At 34.6% G+C, this 24,240-nt stretch overlaps 1 protein-coding gene across 2 annotated transcripts in view; it reads right to left on the reverse strand.

Annotated features, from left to right (window-relative positions):
- pan3 (poly(A) specific ribonuclease subunit PAN3) overlaps positions 1-24,240 on the reverse strand; it is a 206,829-nt gene that overhangs the window by 41,119 nt on the left and 141,470 nt on the right. The window contains exons 9-12 of one of the 2 annotated variants that reach the window (XM_028799486.2): positions 21,193-21,354; positions 16,951-17,067; positions 10,765-10,866; positions 5,383-5,548 (exon numbers count right to left, since the gene is read on the reverse strand). In XM_028799486.2, coding sequence (XP_028655319.2) covers positions 5,383-5,548; positions 10,765-10,866; positions 16,951-17,067; positions 21,193-21,354 — 547 coding nt within the window. Of the gene's footprint in view, positions 1-5,382; positions 5,552-10,764; positions 10,867-16,950; positions 17,068-21,192; positions 21,355-24,240 lie in introns of both variants that reach the window. The other variant, XM_028799485.2, reaches the window with a different exon arrangement.

Consider the following 24,240-nt stretch of genomic DNA (forward strand, 5'->3'; position numbering starts at 1 on the left):
ATTTCTGGAATCAGCATTTATAAAATATTCATTAACCAAGATGTAAATTATTAAAGGACAGACAAATTGTATTAAAAGGCATGTCTGGAAATGAGCTACACACACACACACACACACACGAATACTGCAGCTAGGATCTGTGTGTGTCAAAAAATGATATTCTTGCTTTGGACAACTAAAGAATGAAAATGTCCGATTTATTTTATTTAGGTGAATTCTTACTGAACCCTTTAATCAAGAAGAAAACTTCAGCATCTAAACTCGTGTCAAAATGAGTACTTCTTTTTCATATAAAGCTGCAGATGAAACAGCCAGCAACCTCTCTTAGAAAAGCACGAAACACCACAAACAATGGAGCAGGGTGCAAAGAGAAAGAGTGTACTCTAGTGTAAGAACCACCCTCTACTTCAACCTGAAGCAGCAACAAAATCGATAACACCACACAACACAGGACATCATCTTTAAAGACTTGGTACTGCAAAACTATGTACCAAAATATACTGTACATATATCTATATGTCAATATACTCTATTAACATATACGCAGTTATCTTTCTATAATACAATTTATTGATAAACACAAGGATTAATCTGTTTCTTAAAAAGAGTGGGCTTCACTTACACTAATAAAAGTCTAATGGCTGAAGACCCAGCTACTACAACAGAGAAAGGTAAGGTAAATACAGAAGGAAACTTACTGGATTATTTAACTTATCCCCGGCATTGCCAAAGGAAGAGCAGATAATTAACCATGTTAAAACTTGCCTCACTTTCTACAAAATTCTACAATATGTAATTATTAGAAAGAAAAAAAACTGGCAAAGACAGTTTGAATGGTGATTTTAAATTGTTCCAGATGGGTGATGGTGGATGCATGACTGAATGTACTTGGTTAAAGATCTCATCCTGGGTTAGGTTTTTTCTCATATCCATTTGGTTCTTGTCTGCTCTGCACAGTCTGGTTTCCTCTCAATCTTCAAAGCTGTGTTTCTTATGTTAGCTGTTGACTCTAAACTGGTCATATTGTAAATGAATGCCAGTTTGAGTGTGTCCTTTGATGAAATGGAGTAACTTCCATAACTAGGTCCTGCCTAACACCCAATGCCGCTGGGATATGTTGAAGTATTACACATCAGTGTAATGAGAAATAAAAGTTTAGAAAGTAGATTCATGTTAAGAATGAACTCAAATTTTAACATATGAACTTACAGGAATTATTTTCACCAAAGCATTGATTGTTGGTTACATGTTCTTATTAAAGGCACGAGAAAAGGTCTGAAATAATCTGTCTCAATTTCAGCCATTACATAAACAAAACCTAAAATTCCAACATTAGGGTGTGAGCTTTTGATATGTATATGAATATCTTGGATGTGTAACTGTTCCAATTGAAACAATCACATTTTAATAGCCATTTTTAGGTTTTACCAAGATTACACAGTTTCTCTCAAAAATCTTCCTCCTCTGCACATTTTTCTGGACATACTTTAAAGCTGCTACTCAAAACTTGGCTGTTGTGACTGCAAGCTGCTCCTCCTGACATTTTGTTTGCTCCCATTCATGAAAGAATTTTAATTGTACATCTGAATATATTTAAACAATATGTGAATATTAAATAGTTTAATCTCATTTATGGTTGATAGTCCTAGTACAAATATAAAAACTCATATTACGAAAGAATTTTAATTGTACATCTGAATATATTTAAACAATATGTGAATATTAAATAGTTTAATCTCATTTATGGTTGATAGTCCTAGTACAAATATAAAAACTCATATTACAAGGACTCACTCAAAGTTAAATTTAGATGATGTAGCCATATGAGTTAGGCATCATGACTCAGTATTCAGTCTTTAAATCAGTTTCGAAACTTAAAAAAAGATTTAAATGGAATTAAGTCAATGTTTTTTCTTATTAGGTGTAACAGTTTGATATATTTCTGCTGTGTTGCAGAGTATCACAAAAAAATCACATTGCAGAGTTTGTATATATATTTTTTTAACAATTTGTAACAATGCCCACAAATGGCTATTCCTACTATTTGAAAATTTTCCTTTGCCACTGGTCACACTAGCACTGTCATGTTCTTGATAGATACTTAGTATCTACTGTCCATGGCTCTTTGTAGCTTCTTCCACTACTGAGTCTTCCATGACCATTGCAGACTCCAGGTTGAAGATTCCATCCCCCTGCCCCAAAATGACAAATGCTTACATTTTACTGACATTTCAAATCTGTATTTGATGACGCGTTCATTTCAATTAACAGAGGTGAAGCAGAAGGCAAGAAAGTTAGAGCCACATGAAAAATGCAATTTGCATCACTTGCTCAATTAATATTTTACGTGGATGGACCAATGCATGAAACTTCAACACCACAAACTTGACACACCTGAAGACATGGTACTTTTTGACAAATATATAGTAGACTTTATCAAAGCAAAACAGGAGAATCCTATGCCACTGCTCATCCAACCAAAACTGCAGCTGGTCTGCTGGTCGATTAGTCCCTTGAAAAAACAAGGGGGAAGAAAAAAAAAAACAAAACAAAAAAGATTTGACAAAGACAGTCCAAAGATTAAACAAATACTGCTAAGGTGATGAAACTGATTGCTCTGGATGATCACCTACTTTCTTTTGTAAAACATATGGGGTTTCCACAGATAATTGGGAAGCTTGAGCCCATATACTCAATACCCCTTTGTCACCTCTCTGATGTAGCACTTCTACAGTTAGTATAATACAGAGCAAAAAGTCTTTGCTGACAATATCACAGACAAAAGCTTTACCACTGATATTTCGATGCTCAGCAGATCATCAGCCATTTTGCATTACAGTAGAAAGTTTGCATGCTTACGACTTCTCTAAATCTCACACTGGTACTGCAATCCCTAAGACATTCAAAACAATGTTTGAAGCATGGATGGTAGCTGGAAAATGTTCATGTATTACTCTGAGCCAGCAAACTTAACATTGCAAAGGCTATGGAGGAATGTACAGCACGATCCCAAGTTTGCCATGAATGACCCACTCTTAGCAGCTTGCTGTGAATGTCCTAGCACAACATTTTAATTATAATTGTTATCGGAAGAAAGAGAGATGGTTGTATTATTTTGAATTTGCCAATCCTTGTCTGAAAATCATACAAATGGAACCTGGCATTCAGCCAAAAATGCTTCAATAAGATGGTGGTATTTTTCTGTTTCAATTTTTCTGTTTAGGTGGAAGGTTGCACAAATAAGCAAATATAAGCTGTTTTATTGCTGTAGATATGATGTAATAGATGAGAACTTTCACTGTTCTAGGTTAAGGGTTGGATAAGACGGACCTAAGCAACAGAAGGAGAGTGTGACAAGTCAGATAAAATTTTAATAACTTTAGGTTGGTATTCAATGGAAAGATGCATTCTAAATTCTGCAAACTTTGATGGAGCACAAAATAACCCTTAAGGCTTATGCTGCAGATTTTAAGTTACCTGCAGCTCTAAAATGTAATCAATGTGGTTTAGTTGAGAATACAATCACCCTTCTTGCAATATTTAAAAAATTAACAAGAAAACTTTGCCAATCTGAAGCCTTGGCATCCAGTGTAATTCCTTCAGTGAAAGCACAGAGTGCTGCCTCTGAGTTTGGAGACAAAACCAGCAATAACACTATCTTGGGAGGCCATAAAAAATAATTTCAATGAAATTTACATTGTACACATGTACTGTATTGCCACTAAAGTAAGCCAGAGATAAAAGAACTTTAATTTTGATATAAAAGTAACATGAATTGATCATCCATAACAGGAAAGGGCTAGGACAGATGTCAAGGGGAGATGTACACTTTTTGATATGTACCATAAACATTATAGTTAGGCTATTTAACTTTAGCAATAACCAAAGCACCAGGCCTGTCTTTTAGTTGTGACAGAAGGCATTGAATATAATCCATACATATATAAAAGTGAAAACCCACTGACAAATCAATCACTAGATCTCCTAAATTCCAAGTCTTAGAATTTTGAAATTTGGCCAAAGTTGCTAGCAAGGTCCTTTTAGCCCTGTGTACTAGTATTGACAGGAAGGATTGTTCAATGTATTTTCAAACATAGACAACAAAACGAGAAATAGAACGTCCGGCAAAAGACTCTCTTGTTAATTAAAACAAGTATCCCACTCAGGCTTTAAAAAAAAAAGAAAAGACAAACAGAATGAAGCATTTCTAGACAAAAACTACTATTAAGGGTTCTTACTGATTTCTTTCTTTCTTTTTTCATTTCCAATTGCTGTTAGATTTCTTTAATCAAAAAGGAAGATGACAAAAGTGTTATATGCATTTAATGTGTAGTAGCATCCAAACCCATTCACTCATTAAGGATGAAGTACGCTGCCATACAGCAGGTATCAATTATTTTAATGAGTGTATGTGGTCTTTGAAACTGAAACCTTATGCACATACATGTTACATTACTTAGTTATTTTTTTTACGGGGTAGATCTTGTATGATTTTACCTATGCCAACATTGGCAGATAACTACAGATAAATTATTGGATATTGTCATCAACACTGAATTCACAAACTGGTGCATTCTTAGTGAAAATGAAACTAACACCAAACTGAGACATCTGCTAGGGATTCCCATGGTATCCTCATCAGACCAGCCATTTCTGCAAATTACATGTGTCCAAGCAACTCTGTCTATACATTCATGAAGGCTGAAATGTTCCAGGAGAGCTACAGAATGAGTGAGAATTACTCTTTTGAGAAATAAAGGGCAGCTGAATATGATGAGCAAATGTTTGACATATAAGAACACACAAAAATTACATTTTCCCTTCCTGAGCTGCTTGAGACTGTTACTGAAGATGCATGTGTCTAGTCTGACTAGCTCAAACTGTTATATGCAGCCTCAATTGCAAATTATTAAGCATGAATATGAACTATTTACTCAGTATTAATAATCCTTTCTTGTTTATTTGACATCTTAAGTCAAGAAAGGTTGTTATGCAGTGTATTAAAATTATGAACAAAATAAACAGGCTTTTCTTATAAAACCTTAGTTTTGGAAGCAGACATGAACACTCTAGGGAAAGGGATTTTTTTTTTTTTTTTTTTTAGAGTTAGAGGTTTAAAGAAAAACTAATACTAACATTTAAATTTTTAATATATGGACATACCATATTGTAAAGTTTTATCAATCATACTAAATTGCAATTGATAATAGTAAAGGAGTAAAGATTTAGCATTGGTAAATTAGAATGTAGTAGGCAAATCCAGAAAAAAGTGGTGGGACAAAACAGCAGAAAAAAAATAAAAGTAAACTGCTCTTTAAAATACAGTACTGTATTAGGAAAAAATAGGTTAAGTGTGGCATATTTGTGAGTATAGCATCTTACCTGGTTTTTCCTGTAATAAGAATCTTTGTTGGGTCCATGACACGGCAGGCCAGCCCAGCAGTATGAATAGTTCGAAGAGCTGAGCTAAGTTGGACAATATATGCCCAGATAAGTGATTCTGGTAACAGGCCTGCATGCTGCCGTGGTGGTGGCCCATCATGCTGACCTGCTGGTTAGGAATGATAACAAAACACATCATGTGGTTTTCAATAGTTAAAGAGGCACTTAAAACTGTAGCCCATATTTAAATCTCAAAATGTAATTTACAGTATGTTTTATAAACATTTACAATGTTTTAATTTAATACATTTTTAAACAGTATTAACATATTTTAGAACCATATAAAACAGTATGAGGAAAATAAAATTATTATGTATAAATTAAGAAAGAATGCCAGACCAAATACATTAGGAAATTACAAAAATCAACTATATGATCTTGGTGAATCCTGTTGCAAAATGTATTGCTAAAATTTTGTGAAGAACACTGTTTTCTTCAGAAGTTTGTTAAATATATGGAAACTGTAAAAAAACAGCAATAAATAAGCTTAATATTGAAGATCTTGTATTCAAAATTATAAACAGAAGCTAAAATTAAGTGTGTGTAAATGCTATCGTCCATTAAAAATATGCTAAAAGAAGGAATGACAGTCAAGGTAAAACTGTCCTTAATGTTCTAAAATGCTATTAAGGCCTACAGTAAAATATAACTTTCTAGATTACTGTTACAGCAAACAGCATTATCCCTTTGGTGATCTAGCAGGTGGTGGTTAAATATAGTTTCCTTTTTCTGGCTATGTACAATTGTCATGAAACTTTTCACCACATCCCTATCAACAAACAATAGGTTGTTTGCTGGAAATTAATAGCAAAAAACCACAATGCCTGACTAAAGGACTGTCTGCTTTAATAACCACAGTACCCAGTCTCAAATTTTTAACGGTCACTTTTATTTGTCTGTTATATTTACAGTTCCTTCGGTATCACCATATTGAAAAACTGACATGGATTGCTTCATATTGGCTGAAATGTGCACACAGTAATACCAAATTTAATTTCAAAAACAGTGCAAAAAAGGAATGCAAGAAATTTTACACAAAGTATAAGTGACAACATATTACGTACAAATAATTAAATGTCTACAACTGTATCATTAATCTCCTTAAAACAGGCGACATGCATAATATAGTGTATCTAACAGAAGAATGTAATTCAGAGTGTTATTTATGTAGTTTGTGATTTTAAAGTTTTCTTTCATATTAAATTACTGTAAATAGCACCTTAGATTTTTCAAAGCCCATATTTGGACTGATTTTCTTCTGAATTTATTTATTTTGAGTCACTTATAAATATTTTTCTTGATGTATTCAAAGTCGCTATTTCTTTTGCCAGTAACTAAAAATAAACAAGAATGTTCTGTGCTTATGATAAAAGATGTCAATGATCTTTTCAAATGCACACACATGGGAAAACCTGTTGATATCTTAATTATGATAAATGTAGACTAGTGTTCATAAAAGAGCTAACTACAGGAATTTTTTTTTTTTTTTTTAAAAACAGGATAATGAAAGTTGTATAAAATTACATGTTTGCACTGTTAAAAATGGAAGCACTGTCACAGTACCACCATTACAACTCAGCACCTGAAAAGAAACCAAGTGAATGTGCCGACAATAAGTATTTTCAAAATCCTTTTTGCTCTAAAGAAGTTCAGCCATGGATAGCAATGAAGCGGAGATAAATGTTGTGAATACCCTGTTCAGTGACTTAACTCAAGTGTTTGCAACAGTATACTATGACTAGTTAAAAAAAAGGTCTAGCTACAGGCATTTGCACCAATCTGTTTTTCGCAGCAATCTGTCGTACTTCACTGAAATTATGTGTTATACAGGTGAACGGTTTGAACTGCTTGCCTGAGGGGCTGCTACCTTTGGCTATTACTTGATTGGAGTCTTTACCAAGGACAGGAATCTCAAGGTGGGAGGTTATGTAAATGATGAATGTTCTGACTGTAGTAGTAGCTAGTTTTACTGTTCCAGGAGGTTGAGCAAGGCTGGCATAATCCAAAGGAGGATATGATGGGTCAGAGAGATATTTTAATGGTTTTAATCTGGAAAAGTCGAGTAAATCCATAGTGATTGTATCTGTATTATGCCAAAATGAGTTAATACACTATCGTAATGTTTCCAAAGCAATGACGGACGCTTGTTTCAGAAATTCATAATTCTTCTGTAGCACCATCTGCACATCAGTCAAGAATAATGCGCCTTACTTCAAGTGTTGGTGGGTATTCTACAGCCATTTAAGAAAACATCATCTTTCGGCAGGGGTATACCTGTGTGTCTCTCTCCACTGTGGCTTCTCTAATAAAGTTCATTAATGGATCTAGAGGTGACTGATTCTGCAGTGATTAAAGAATTTTAAAATGATGCACTACATTAGCTGAATCAAAGATGGAAATGAGCATCTTTCACAATTACACTGACAAATCTGGAAAGTATAATGTTGTTATCTGTAATCTCAGGCCCTTGTTTCTGACATGTAAAACTCACTAAATAGAGATAGGGAATTGCCAACAAAACAACGAGAGGGCAGTATGCTCTAAAGCAAAGTCCTAACTGAACTCAAAAATTTCACAGAATCTGAAAGCAGTAATCCACTTTTTATTCCAAGATTTTGCTTAGGAAAAACAATAATAATTCTGTGAAAAAACAACACTGCAACAGTGCAGATTTTGGCTAACAAGATAAGACTCATGAGAATGTGAAATAAGGGTGGAACAACACTATACCGACATCTCTTCTAAGAACAGAGAACACAGCTTATCCAAAGACATTAATTGCGCAACACAAAACTGAGACACTTGGTCAAAAAGTAATCCTTTTCAGTGATGAAAAAATAATGCACACTGCTTTAATCAATTAGTGAAACTGGCTAAGTGAACTCAGCATTGCTTTAACATTCACAACTTCTGAACAGCAGATCTGAATAGTGGACACAATTAAAACAGAAGAATATAAAATCACTGTACATGCAGATTATTACCAGTTATGCAACTCATTAACTCAGCTGCTTACTAATGTCTGATAATTAGAGTGAACTGAACTTGGGTATAAACAAACAGCTCTAATCTGAGAACCAGTCTGTGTACATCAAAATTTGTAAAGTGCCTCTGCAAAACTTCCTGGGTAAGATTACGTTTTACTATTAGTGCCCACCGACGAATGTATCAGGCTCATTTGTATAATGCAAGATATATTTTCTAACTGACTGGTGTGTGTTTTTTTTTTAATAAACTTTGTTTTGTTTTTATACTTACACCAACAGTAAACCAATGTACTACTAAATTTTTAAAAAAACAAAAAAAAAAACAAACTCAAACTTGTAACCTAAGACTTTCTTTACTCATTTCTCTGTTATACTCGTCTCTTCTCGCAGGCCCTTCTTCTTGCACTGACAATTCACCCAATTCAAAGTGGAGTAGATCATTTTGTTTTAAATATTCAGCATGCAACATCGCCAATTCTATTGTGTTTTTACATTTACACCAACTGTAAACCAATGCATTAAAGACAGACAATGATGCAACATTTGGTCAAAATTGCAATTTTCCTTTTTACTTACTGACCAGCAAAAACGTGTGCATTAATACCAAAGTGCAGGCACATAACATATTCTATGCAATTCTTTTGTAGTATAAAATAGTCCTTATATTTCGTCTTAAACTGTTACGTATACATAACAATTCTGTACATTAAAAGGTGAATTTTTTGTGCAAATGTGGTGTGTATAAACTAAAGTATTATTCAATAAAGTGTAAAGCTAAAACACTAGGAATACATTTCTTCTTAAAGAATTTGCAGAACTGAATTGCAATACATTAGTATGTTCTATTTAACTGATTTTTCACTTGTATTTGAAGCTACTGATGTAAACGCAAACTGTACATTATAATGAATAAAAGAGAAACAACGAAACAAAGATTGGCAACATGTCTGGAGGAAAGCAGGCATAACTAATACCATTTCAACAGTGAAGCACAGTGATGGCAGCTTCATGCTGTGAGGTTGTTTTTCAGAGGCAGAGACTGAGAGACAACAACATGGGTGTCAAAAAGCTGAAAGGAGGAATGTATAGAGATATGTTTAATGTAAACCTCCTCCAGAGTGCTGCAGACCTTACACTGGACCAAATGTTCACCTTACAACATGACAATGACCCTAAAGTACAAAACAAAGACAACACAGGAGTGGCTTAGAGACAACTCTGGGAATGTCTTTGAGTGTCCCAGCCACATACAGACGTGAACCCAATAGAACATCTCTGGAAAGACCTGAAAACAGCTGTCCGCCGACAGCCTCCATTCAACCTGACAGAGCTTGAAAGAATCTGCAGAGAAGAATGGCAAAAAAAGCCCTCAACATCTAGGTGTGGGAAGCTTGTCATGTCACACCCAAGAAGACTCCAGAATGTAAATGCTACCGAAGGTGCTTAACTCAGTACCGAGTAAAAGATATGAATACTTGAGTCAATGGGAATTTTTTACTTTTTATTTTTAACAAAAGTGGAAACAATTCTAGAATTCCATTTTCATTTTGGTATCCTGGGGTATTTAGTGTTGCTTGATGAAAAAGTGAATGAAACAATTTTAGTACAAGATTGCAAAATAGCAAAATGTGAAAAAAGGGAAGGGGTTTGAATAATTTCTGAATTTTCTACACATCTGTTGCTGCTGAACCAAATACTTTGTAAATGTCCAAATTTCTGTTAGTTTTTGTATCATAAATAATTCAATCTTGGTTTCCTATTACACAGTAAATGATGATATGATGCAAATACGTATACACTACTAATGAAAAGTCTTCAGTAGGTGTTTGGTTTGCTAGGTCTCAAAATTATGACTTCAGCATCAGCTTTTTGAAGTTTTTCATCCCTGCCCTGTGCTATCCATTTTCTAACCTGCTTACCCATGAAACTTAAAAATTTATAACAAACCAGTTGGCAAATGTCCCTGAAAATTACATTTAAGTTTAAAATGTTCTTACTTAGTTGAAGACTGGTCGATTTTTTGTTTTACAGCTATTTATCTCACCTCAAGTGATCTTCAGAGGTCTGCATACATTGCTAAAGGCAGGTTTTTCACAATAGTAATGCCATTAACATGGGTATTTATTTCACAAAGCATGGGACAGGTGAATAAACAAAATGCTCTGAGGTATCTAAAGGGTTAGATGCAAAACATGTGTCCAATGCAATGTTTACATTCTTTAATTCGCAAAAATCGGTCATGACTATAGGAATAGTAAAAACTGCACAATGTTATTTGCATATGATATATGCATTCTTCATATGAAACTATTAAAAAAAATGTAATGATATTTACCCCATTTCCTTTTTGTGAAATATGAATCTGCACTGGGATCATTGAAATGCTTGTTAAACATGGTCTCTGCACCAGCATGAAAATCATAAGCAAATACAAGAGCTGCAGATAAATACAAGATAGAAAATGACAAAGTCAAAATGTATGCAAGTTACAAATAACTTATTTTAAACAACAGTTATTATGAAACACCACCCCAATGTGCTTTATAAGTACAGATGTGAAGTAAAACTGTATGATTTTTTTTCACTTGTAATAGTGGCTGGTTCAAGTGACTTTTTCAGTGCACCATTCAGAGTCTGTAACAAGGACAAAAATAGTAGCTTTAGGGTTTATATACTGTACTAATACCTTAAACACTATACTAAATTACTTGCTCAAGGAAGAGAATAAAAACTAATAGCATTGTAGTAGTATTCATAGTCATTTTGAGGTTTTGCCATATTTCACAACTAAATAAAATTTTGTATTTTAACAGATTTAAGATTTTAGTTGCAAAATTTTCAAATGTACCTGGAACAGTTATATGAGGAATTAGAATGTGCATTATAGACCACATGAGACTAAGATAAGATCTGTCTAATCCTTTCCATGTAGCAACAGCTAATGTGTACTTTAAAGTTAATACACTGAAAGGGAAATTAGTTTAAAAAAATATCCTTATACCATTTGTAACTATTTTGCTAAGTAAATATACAGTGCCTTCAGAAAGTATTCAGACCCCTTCACTTTTTATACATTTTATTACGTTGCAGCCTTATGCTTAAATTATTTAAGTTAATTTATTCCCTTCATCAAGTGGACACTCAAAACAGAATAAAAAAAACAAGATTTTATACATTTTTGCAAAATTATTTGAAATATACTGAAAAATCACATTGACACAAGTATTCAGACCCTTAACTCAATACTGAGTTGAAGCACCTTTTGCAGTGATTATTTAGCCTAACGTCTTCATTAGTATAATGAAACAAGCTTTGCACACCTGGATTTTGGGATTTTCTGCCATTCTTCTCTGCAGATACTCCCAGGCTCTGTCAGGTTAGATGGAGGCTAACTGTGAACAGATATTTTCAGGTCTCTTCAGAGATGATCAACTGTGTTCAAGACTGCAATTTGGCTGGGCCACTCAAGTACATTCACAGAGATGACCCTAAGCCACTCGTGTTGTCTTTACTTTGTGGTTGGGGTCATTGTCCTGTTGGAAGGGGAATCTTTGGAGCAGTCTGAGGTATACAGTGTTCTGAAGGAGGTCTACATTATGGATATCACTGTACATTTCTTCTGTTAAGCTTCCCTCAACTCTGACCTGTCTTCTACTCCATGCCTCTGAAAAACAAACCACAGCATGATCCTGCTACCACCGTGTTTCACCGCTTGCATGGAATAGCACAGGTGATGGGTGGTGCCTGGTTTCTTCCAAATGTGATGCTTACAGTCAAGGACAACAAGTTCAATCTTGGTTTCATCAGATCAGATTTTGTTTCTCATAATCAAAGTCCTTTAAGTGCCATTTTGCAAACTCCACATGAGCTAACACGTGCCGCTTGGCAACTTAGCCACAAATCCCAGATTGGTGAAGTGTTGTAGTGGAGGTTGTCCTTCAGGAAGTTTCTTCCATAGGTTCTCTGGAGGTCAGCCAGAGTGACCATCATGTTCTTGGTCACCTCTCTTACCATGGCCCTTCTCCACTGATTTCTCAATTTGGCTAGGCAGCCAGTTATAGTTGATCCATATATTCCATTAAATTTATGGATGCCACTAATATGCTCTTGGGAACTTTCAATGCTACATAATTTTTTGTAGCCTTGTCCATATCTGTACTTTGACACAATCCTGTCTCTGAGGTCTGCAGGCAATTTCTTCAACCTCATGGTTTTGGTTTTGTTCTGATGCACATTGTTAACAGTGGGATCTTATACAGACAGGTGTGTGCCTTTCCTGGTCATAGGCAATTAAGTGACTGAATTTACCACAGGTGAACTCAAAACAATGTGTAAAAAAATTTCTCCATGATCAACAGATTGGGATCTACTGTCCAATAACCAAATTTCAAGTGTCATGACAAAATGTCTGAATACTTGTGTGAAAGTGATATTTTAGTTTTTTATTTTTAATAAATAATCAAAAAATCTGTGGTATTAGGTGTTGTTTGATTAGGGAAATAATAAATTTAAATGTTGTTAGCATAAGGCTGTTTCACATAACAAAACGTGAAAAAAGTAAAAAGCATCTGAATGCTTTTTGAAGGTACTGCAAATATACAAGAAAAGGTTTACAAGTATGAAAATACATAAAGTGAATTTTAGGTCCTTATGCAAAGTTTTACAAATGTTATAAGACAATTCCTGCTTTTTAGAATAACAAATCCACCCAAAACTACCCTTTGGCACATATAATTTGATTACATACAAGTATATTTAATGTAAGCTAGGTAAACAGCAAAGGCACCAAAATAAATAAATTGATAACATCTAATTAAACAAAACAGCACATTCTTTAGTAAACCTCTGCCATCTTTTAACACAGGTATTTTTTTCCCAACTAGTTTTGAAAGTGCAAACAGACAAAATAAGTCTCTATGACCATTACAGAACAAAGTTATGTTTTCTGGGTAGATGACAGTACCTAGTATTTCCACTCCTCTACTTAGTCCCCCTGCTCGGAGTTTATTTTAAAATACTTCTACTACTAAATAATTAATACTACTCACAATACAGCTAAATAAATGCAGAAACTATAAATGAGTATTTATGCTGTAAAATTCACTTGGCCATATATTGTGCATATACCTGGGCTTACATGCCATTTGAGTACCATTTTTCACCCACTTGTTGATATCCTTATCCTTTCATAATTTTTGGCATAACGCCAGGTGTCTCATTTTGCTCTATTTCTAGTATGATCACCTAAATTATTAGCCTGAAATGTAATTTTGCCAGACTGGAGGAATCTGAACCATTTGACTGTATTATGGCAGGATAGAGATGTCTTACGCTCCTGACAAGTAGCATCTGGGAACTTTCTGGTCTCTTTACTAATATACTTATTTTGTTAGGTTTTCTTCTTCTTTCATTTGAATGTATTTGATGGAGAAGGGACACTTGAATGAGACTAAAGTACTCAACACACAATGTATTTTAAATGTATCAAGAACTGTATCTATTTAGTTAATACACATTATTCTGTGCTTTCTAAAATTAATTCAAACAATAAAATTAAGTTAGTAACAGTATTAATTTTTATTTAAAAAAAACTTATGACTCAAAGTCAACTAAAAGCCTCAAAAGTACTGGAGATGAGAGGGAACCCCATTTAACAACAGTGAAAAACTAATACTAAACTTTCAAATGCACAGTTAAGAATAAATGCCAATCAAAGTTATAGCAAATATTTAGGATTAAAAAGAATCTCATAAATAATGTGGAGAATGCACAAATGAAGGGAAATATTTGCAGAAAATAAATTAGGCTAATGATTATTTAATCAACTGTTTAACACAGTTTCAGTGGGGAAAAATATTTAATTTCAACAAACAATAATCAATTACCCATGAACAAAATGACTGGCACCTTAAAGATAATTATGAAATTACAAATTTAGATGAAGCACAGGTTAAGTATCCGCAATCTAAAACTTCCAAAATCCAAAAGGTTCTGAAAATACTCAAAATCTGAAACTTTTTGAGTACTGACATGATGCCACATGTAGAGCTCTGACAATATCAATGTCATAAGCTAGTACTTACGAATTATCACCAATGCCTTCAATCCCCCTTTAAATTCTGAGCTGAAGTGTGAAGCAACCACTTCGCAAGTGTCTGGAATGGGTTTAGGAGGGGGTGCAGAAGACAATGGGGACAGTGGCGATACAGGAGCCTCAGGTGCATTAACACTAGAATCCCTGAAGCCTACGAAAATATTTATAATGCCGGGCCACCTTAAATTCCCTTGCACCTCATCAGCAGCATCTTTGTTTTGCCAATGTGTCAATTAGCACAACCAGCAAGCAGCCTGCTATCCCATCCCCCACCGAGGCAGCTGAATAATATAATGTATGACGTGGAGTGTATAATGTATGAAAACTGAAGTTCAAATATCAAATAAACACTTTCACAAAAGGTATAACAAAATAAGTGTGCATTTATTCAAACTGTTCAACATACATGTTACTGGCAATGTGTAAAAACTAAAGCCCAACTACCAATCGATACAAAGTAGACACATCCGCTTGGCTGATGCAAAGGTAGGACTGCTGCTTCATAATCAATAGGTTGAGGGTTCTATCCTGGGTACACCTCACATATAGTTTTGAGTAGTAATCTGCTATTACTACTATTAATAATATATATAATAAAAACATACATATGATTTGAGTCTGTATCAGCTGGTGTAAATTTATGGTACTTGTAAACATTAGCGCCGAAGGGATAAAAGCAGACACACAAATGCAGCTCAATCATTTCTTCTTGGTGTCTTGTTGAGCAAACAGACACCGCACGGTCTGTGGTGGATGTTACTTTTCCTCGGACAGAGACATTCACATCAACATGTCATCTGTATGATTTTTTTTCCAAGAATCAAAGAATAAAACTGAATAAAAAAAAATCATTCAAATGACATGTTGATGTGAATGTCCTTCTGCGAGGAAATGTACCATCATTTACGAGTACCATAAATTTACACAGGATGGTACAGACTCAAATCATATGTATGTTTTTGTAAAAATAGCAGCTCACTACTCAAAGAGCTAAATACAGAGAAGATGCAGGATTTTAACCTATTACCTCACCATTGCTAAATGGTAGCTTATCCACTGCGAAGACCAGTAACCAAGTGGGGCTACTTCTGTGACAAGTGGTTGAAAATGAAACACACACTTGTACAAATGTCTTTTATTTTGTATCGACTGATAGTTGGGCTTCAGCAACAGGTCAATAGAGCAATTACTTTTTCTTCAGTTTTACTCTTGAAAAAAGCATACTTGTTTTGTTACACCTTTTGTGAAAGTGTTTCTTGGAAATTTGGGCTTCACACATCCTACACTTCATGTCAAAATGATGTCGGTACTATAACATATGAAAACATTTTCTGTTTTAGCTGTATGTTCAGCGTTTCTTGCCTCCCATATCCTCTGTCACTCTACATTTACACAGATTGTTGTCGACACAGAATACACATGAAACATATATTTCATCACCTGTAGAATTCCTTATAAATGCATCACCTGATAAAGACTTCAACAGACTTTAGTTGTGAGGATTTCAGCAGGGTGATGCCTTCATCTGACTGAATGGTGGGTGGGGGTGTGGCAGTCCACATTCTGCTAAACCACACAATTGCAAAACAAAAGTGGGCTATTATCGTAGTGATAAGGAGCTATGAAATTCTTGCGTATGTCAGGAAAATTTAAGGAGGTCAGGGACAACAACAAAAATCATAAGCTTCACGGATTCTAGTGTTAAAGTGTAAAATGTGGGATAGCAGCTGTACAGCACATCAAAATGCTGCACAGGAAGGGGGAGTCAGCGGTTCAAGAACAATTGCGTGGCAGTTCAGAAGTGTTGTTGGCACCCAAGCAGCTGGGAGGAAACGTAAGCTCTGATGCTCTGTTGGTGCTAGTTTGATATCAACCATCACCACCTCTCAACCAACATGCATTACATACTGTGTAAACCGAAACACAGCATTGTAGTTGGAGAATGAATGAATGTAGTTATTTGTTGTTGATGTTGTTAACAAATGATACTAGTATTCTACAAGTGCTACAGTGCACAAAGTTAATTTCACACAGAAAATTATTAAAAATATTGTTTAATATTACCCTCAGGCCATGTAAACATAAATAAATTGTGTCTAGACTTGGTCCTGTTCCTAATATATCTCATTATGTATATGTGCATATTCCAAAATATGATAATATCCAAAATACTTTTGGTACTAGGCATTTAAGAATAGGAATGCTTAACCTGTACTATTCTTTGTTGACATTTTTATCAACATGTTCTACTTTTTCTTATAAATCTTGTAGAAATAAACTCTCAAGAAAAGTTCAGACAAGCTATTTAATGATGCAGCAGCATTATAAATCTAAAGCATACAACTGCTCTTAATTCATGTCTACATTTCAAAAGTGAAACAAGCAAGAGACTTAAATTCTGAATTAATGAACAAATAACCAACTTACAGTGTTCTCCAAATGCTTTTGTTGTAAACACTTCCCTTAATGTAACAAAGTTGGAATGCTGGATTTTCTTCCACATATCTACTAATACCATACATTTTGTATTAACAAGACGAAATCCTACAAGACAAAAGAACTATCAGCATTCTGCTAGGATCATATTTTATTCTAAAGAAATTATTAATACAAAGCTAAATCCATAATACTTTACAAACCCATCAGTCATATGGTTTATGTTTAGTATACATATAGTTTATTCCACGGATAATATATTTAAAAAATGGTTAAGGTCTAAATATCAGAGAAAGCAAACTTGAATATTTAATCATCACACATAAACCAGTGAAATATTCTCTTTTGGGTATACCAAAATGGTAAACTCTACTGCTCCACTGTTAAATACATAAATTTGCAGCACAGCACTGAAACCTATTCTTGTCTACAATTAACTCAAACAAATAAAACATGGTTTTATTTACAATTTTTATCAATAACTTTTTATTCATATACACACACACATATACATACAGTATATACACATATACATATATATATGTATATACATATAGATATATATATACACACACATATACATATACATATACATATACACATATATATATATATATATATATATATATACAGTGATCCCTCGCTATATCGCGCTTCGCCGTTCGCGGCTTCACTCCATCGCGGATTTTATATGTAAGCATATTTAAATATATATCGCGGATTTTTCGCTGCTTCGCGGGTTTCTGCGGACAATAGGTCTTTTAATTTCTGGTACATGCTTCCTCAGTTGGTTTGCCCAGTTGATTTCATACAAGGGACGCTATTGGCAGATGGCTGAGAAGCTATCCAGCTTACTTTCTCTCTCCCTCTCTCTCTCTCTCTTGCGCTGACGTAGGGGGGTGTGAGCAGGGGGGCTGTGTGCAGCTGCTTCCTGAAGGACATGCTGAACGGAGCTTCGCATACTTAAAAGCTCAAAGGGCACGTATTGATTTTTTTTTTGACTGCTTGCTTTGCACTCCTTTGAAAAGGAAGATATGTTTGCATTCTTTTAATTGTGAGACAGAACTGTCATCTCTGTCTTGTCATGGAGCACAGTTTAAACTTTTGAAAAAGAGACAAATGTTTGTTTGCAGTGTTTGAATAACGTTCCTGTCTCTCTACAACCTCCTGTGTTTCTGCGCAAATCTGTGACCCAAGCATGACATTCTAAAAATAACCATATAAACATATGGTTTCTACTTCGCGGATTTTCCTATTTCGCGGGTGGCTCTGGAACGCAACCCCCGCGATGGAGGAGGGATTACTGTATATATAGATATATATATATATATATATATATATATATATATATATATATATATATATAGATATATATATATATATAGATATATATATATATAGATATATATATATATAGATATATATATATATATATACATACATATATATATACATACATATAGATATATATATATATATATACACACACACACACACATATACATACATATAGATATATATATATATATATACACACACACACACACACATATACATATATATACATATAAAAATAGATATATATATACACACACACATATACATACTGTATATATTTATGTGTATATACACACACTAACATATATATATATATATATATATATATATATATATATATATATATATATATATACAGTGATCCCTCGCTATATCGCGCTTCGCCTTTCGCGGCTTCACTCTATCGCGGATTTTATATGTAAGCATATTTAAATATATATCGCGGATTTTTTGCTGGTTCGCAGATTTCTGCGGACAATGGGTCTTTTAATTTCTGGTACATGCTTCCTCAGTTGGTTTGCCCAGTTGATTTCATACAAGGGACGCTATTGGCAGATGGCTGAGAAGCTACCCAACTTACTTTCTCTCTCTCTCTCTCTCTCTCTCGCACTGACTTTCTCTGATCCTGACGTAGGGGGTGTGAGCAGGGGGGCTGTTCGCACACCTAGACGATACGGACGCTCGTCTAAAAATGCTGAAAGATTATCTTCACGTTGCTACCTTCTGTGTGCAGCTGCTTCGTGAAGCGACATGCTGCACGGTGCTTCGCATACTTAAAAGCTCAAAGGGCACGTATTGATTTTTGACTTTGTTTTTCTCTGTCTCTCTCTCTCTCTCTCCCTGCTCCTGACGGAGGGGGTGTGAGCTGCCACCTTCAACAGCTTTGTACCGGCGGTGCTTCGCATACTTAAAAGCCAAACAGCCCTATTGATTTGTTTGCTTTCCTCTCTGTTTCCTTTGAAGAGGAAGCTATGTTTGCATTCTTTTAATTGTGAGACAGAACTGTCATCTCTGTCTTGTCATGGAGCACAGTTTAAACTTTTGAAAAAGAGACAAATGTTTGTTTGCAGTGTTTGAATAACGTTCCTGCCTCTCTACAACCTCCTGTGTTTCTGTGCAAATCTGTGACCCAAGCATGACAATATAAAAATAACCATATAAACATATGGTTTTTACTTCGCGGATATTCTTATTTCGCGGGTGGCACTGGAACGCAACCCCCGCGATGGAGGAGGGATTACTGTATATATATATATATATATATATATATATATATATATATATATATATATATATATATACATACACACACACACACACACACACACATACATACATACATATACATACAGTGCATCCGGAAAGTATTCACAGCGCATCACTTTTTCCACATTTTGTTATGTTACAACCTTATTCCAAAATGGATTAAATTAATTTTTTTCCTCAGAATTCTACACACAACACCCCATAATGTCAACGTGAAAAAAGTTTACTTGAGGTTTTTGCAAATTTATTAAAAATAAAAAAACTGAGACATCACATGTACATAAGTATTCAAAGCCTTTGCTCAATACTTTGTCGATGCACCTTTGGCAGCAATTACAGCCTCAAGTCTTTTTGAATATGATGCCACAAGCTTGGCACACCTATCCTTGGCCAGTTTCGCCCATTCCTCTTTGCAGCACCTCTCAAGCTCCATCAGGTTGGATGGGAAGCGTCAGTGCACAGCTATTTTAAGATCTCTTCAGAGATGTTCAATCGGATTCAAGTTTGGGCTCTGGCTGGGCCACTCAAGGACATTCACAGACTTGTCCTGAAGCCACTCTTTTGATATCTTGGCTGTGTGCTTAGTGTCGTTGTCCTGCTGAAAGATGAACCGTCGCCCCAGTCTGAGGTCAAGAGCGCTCTGGAGCAGGTTTTCATCCAGGATGTCTCTGTACATTGCTGCAGTCATCTTTCCCTTTATCCTGACTAGTCTCCCAGTTCCTGCCGCTGAAAAACATCCCCACAGCATGATGCTGCCACCAACATGCTTCACTGTAGGGATGGTATTGGCCTGGTGATGTGCGGTGCCTGGTTTCCTCCAAACGTGACACCTGTCATTCACACCAAAGAGTTTAATCTTTGTCTCATCAGACCAGAGAATTTTCTTTCTCATGGTCTGAGAGTCCTTCAGGTGCCTTTTGGCAAACTCCAGGCGGGCTGCCATGTGCCTTTTACTAAGGAGTGGCTTCCGTCTGGCCACTCTACCATACAGGCCTGATTGGTGGATTGTTGCAGAGATGGTTGTCCTTCTGGAAGGTTCTCCTCTCTCCACAGAGGACCTCTGGAGCTCTGACAGAGTGACCATCGGGTTCTTGGTCACCTCCCTGAATAAGGCCCTTCTCCAAGGATCGCTAAGTCTAGCGCACCTGTTGTTCATTTCATTAACACCAAAGCAGCTGAAACTGATTAACAACCCCCTCTGCTACTTAACTGACCAGATGAATATCCCAAAAGTTTCATTGACTTGATGTTATACTCTGATTGAAATGTGTTCCTTTAATTGTTTTGAGCAATGTGTATATATATATATATATATATATATATATATATATATATATATACATATATATATATATATACATATATATATATATATATTATATATATATATATATATATATATATTATTTGTAGCATAGTTATTACACACATGAATGGACTGAATGATTAAACCTGTGTATCTATCTGGATAATACTGCTAACTTTTCCTCAAACAGTGAATCCCATGAACGTTACTTATTCTCAGTTTCAACAACTTCAGAAAAAGCCAGACTTCATAAAACTAAATCCAAAGTCTAGTGCACCTCTTTACTCATATGTTTTCAAAAAATGAAAGCTCTGAGGTCTTACCATGTATTCGGCGAAGGCAGTATGGCAGATCATCTTTACTATTCACAGCTTTGTAACAGGATGTAACATAACTGAAGTTGCTTGTTTTCTGAAGACGATTTGGAGGTGGCAGTGGTTCTAAAGGAAACAGGCTATGATAGTTGTCCACTTCTGCAGGAACCCCTGATTGCAATCAAAACACCAAAAAAAAAAAAAACTTGTAAAACTTTTTATTTTTTACTCTGCTGTACATGTAAACTTGAGACTGACTTTTTGAAACAGGGATTAGGAGGATACAGTAGTCTAGTTCACATCAAACCCACAAATAATTATTGAGTGTCAGACATGTTTTCACAGTTCTACAAACCTATATTTTAAGTTTTGTTTTGCGTCCCATTTCCACCATTCATTTTACTGCAATGAATAAAAACTAAAAACTTCTTTAAAAAAAAAAAGCTTGTCTTCCTTTATATTTTAAAATTTCTGAGTCATGAAGTGATGAGCAAAATAGGTTAGTTTAGTTTTCTATACAATTTTGAGAAAAATGGCGTTAAAATAAATTCCATGTTATTTTACAATTGTAAAACACAAAAACTTACTAAAAAATGTTTTTTTCCATGGATTAAAGTTTTTTTTTTGGGTGGAAAACAATCATAGTATTCCATAAGTTCTTGTTCACACTCCATCATTTAGCCGTGTAGATGTAATGCACATAATTTGCAACACACCAGCAAGCTCAATTAAATTCTGTGACTTTCATTCATTTTTTAAAAATGTGATTAGCTGCATAGTTTCTACACAATGTCTCACCAAAATGCACCTCATGTATATTACTGTTTATTTCTGTGGGAAAAAGCACTATACGGGAAACCCATCACTTGATATTACCTAGTAATTACCCTTTCCTGTATATGAAGATTAGGAAATTTATGGTCCAAGGGCCATGGAGGAATGAACTGAATATTTTTTCTGTCTCTGATGCTTCTTCAGGATTGCAATCGCTCAGTCTGTCACTATAACTGGCAAATCGGGTATACTACCAGAACAAACACAGAGCATATCTTACAATTTTACAAAATGTCAACAGCTGACAGGAAAATATTCCAGTGTTTTTCTTTTTTACCATTAGATCTTTATTTAAACATACATGCTCACAGACAGGGATTACATACATTAGCTTTCTGTGTCAATAGCTCAAAATTATTTGGCTGCAAAACACCATAGTGTTAGCTGAAGGGTGGGAAGGTTATTATTTAAATAATGTAAATAATAAACACATTTCAAGTGCTTCCTTTTGTCCTGCAATTCAATTAACTAATCCAAGAAGCATGTTTCAAGTGTTTCCTTTTGATAATGAAATGAAATGATAATTCAAACAGTGCAATAACTGAAATTAAAAAGAAAATTGTTAGATTTTCATTTAAAAAAAATGCAAACAATGAATAACTATAAAGTGCTTCCTTCTTCCTTCTCACTATTTTTTCAGAAGCTAGAAAACAGAATGTCACAGGTTTTCTTTTTTAATGTAAACTGTAGTACTGCAAGTCTATGTTTCCCAAAAAGAAAAAGTGAACATTCTAAGTATTATATTGTAGGTGGTAGTGAGTGGTTCATATTTAAATAACAAACACTTAACTAAAGCGACTTTACAAAAATAATTTTCACTCTCTTACTCCAGCCTAAATGTTACTGGAACGTTTAAAGGTGACATAACTTTTATGTACACTAAATGACCAAAACAGATTTTAAAATGTTGCCTTAATTTTTTCAATCAAACATAAAACCCACTAATTACTTAAATATAGAAAACAATGACTTAAACAACAGTACAGATAGCTGGCAAAAAATAAGTACTAATAATTTATCACTTGTACATGCGATATTTTTAAAGCTTGAATGCTCCCTTGTCAATCATCCTATTTTATTATACTAGTTTGCCTCAAGTGTAACTGCAATCTAGGACGTCACTCATGACATGCTTACTAAAGGGTGGGGATCTTGACATGTTCATTTCAATGAGTTTTTCTAAAATGCATTGTACTTTTTATTCAAAGAAATGGCACATACATATAACTTAATAAAAGAAATTTTAAAGAAAAAAAATAGTGCACATAAAAAGGGCTATTAGAAGTAGTTCTAATCTCACTGGAGCACTTAATGGACACGCACACAAAAAAAAAAAAAAAAAAAAAAAAAGTTGTTGGTATGACTGCAGGGGCCTCAAACTCAGGTCCTAGGAGGCCAGTGACCTTTCTTTATAGCTGTTAACATAATTTTAATTTGCATAGTTTAATTTTGTTCTCATTTTGGTACATTAATGAGGGCAGCTCTCCATAATGTTCAATGGACCCAAATGAGATTAGGGCTCCACTATAGTTCTTTTTATTTTCTGTATTTTGCTATTTGCATTTTACTTTGAGTTATAGCTGTGGTTTTCCATTGCCTGGTATTAGGTGCAGGATTCTCAACAGCAGTACTAATGTTTGCAATACACTATCCATTGGAATGAGAGATGCAACCCATTTTATTGCTATCTGCATTACAAAATAAATTTCAATTGCTGGTGTATCACAAACATTAATGCTAAATATACAAAATAGAGTGAAACTTCTAAAATAACCCTAAACTATTAAACTGAGATACACTTTAAAACACATTTTCGGTGCTTCATACAAAGCATAATAGTCAACTGATAACTTATAAACTAGTATGTAGGAAGAATTAATCATTCTTTGAAGACACCAAAGGTTAACAAATCTGCTGAAGCTGATATAACCTAGTTCCACCAAAAATGACTTGTGTGTTTAACTACCTAAAAGCGCAAGCAGAGTAAACACAGATAGAAATTAACAACATCCCTGCCATATACCTAAATAGAAATTCCGAATGAGAAACTGCTGCATTGGCTGTACTTTACATAAATCTTGAGTGACCAACCCTTTTCCTCTTTATCCTGCCTCAGCTCAGAGGGGGAGCCAAAATATTTCATGTTAAATGATATAAACTCTGGACAATAACAAAAATACTCTAAAGTTCATTCTTCAAACAAAAATGTTAAAAATAAACATA

Source organism: Erpetoichthys calabaricus, chromosome 4 (genome assembly GCF_900747795.2).
Source record: "Erpetoichthys calabaricus chromosome 4, fErpCal1.3, whole genome shotgun sequence".
Taxonomy (NCBI): domain Eukaryota; kingdom Metazoa; phylum Chordata; class Cladistia; order Polypteriformes; family Polypteridae; genus Erpetoichthys; species Erpetoichthys calabaricus.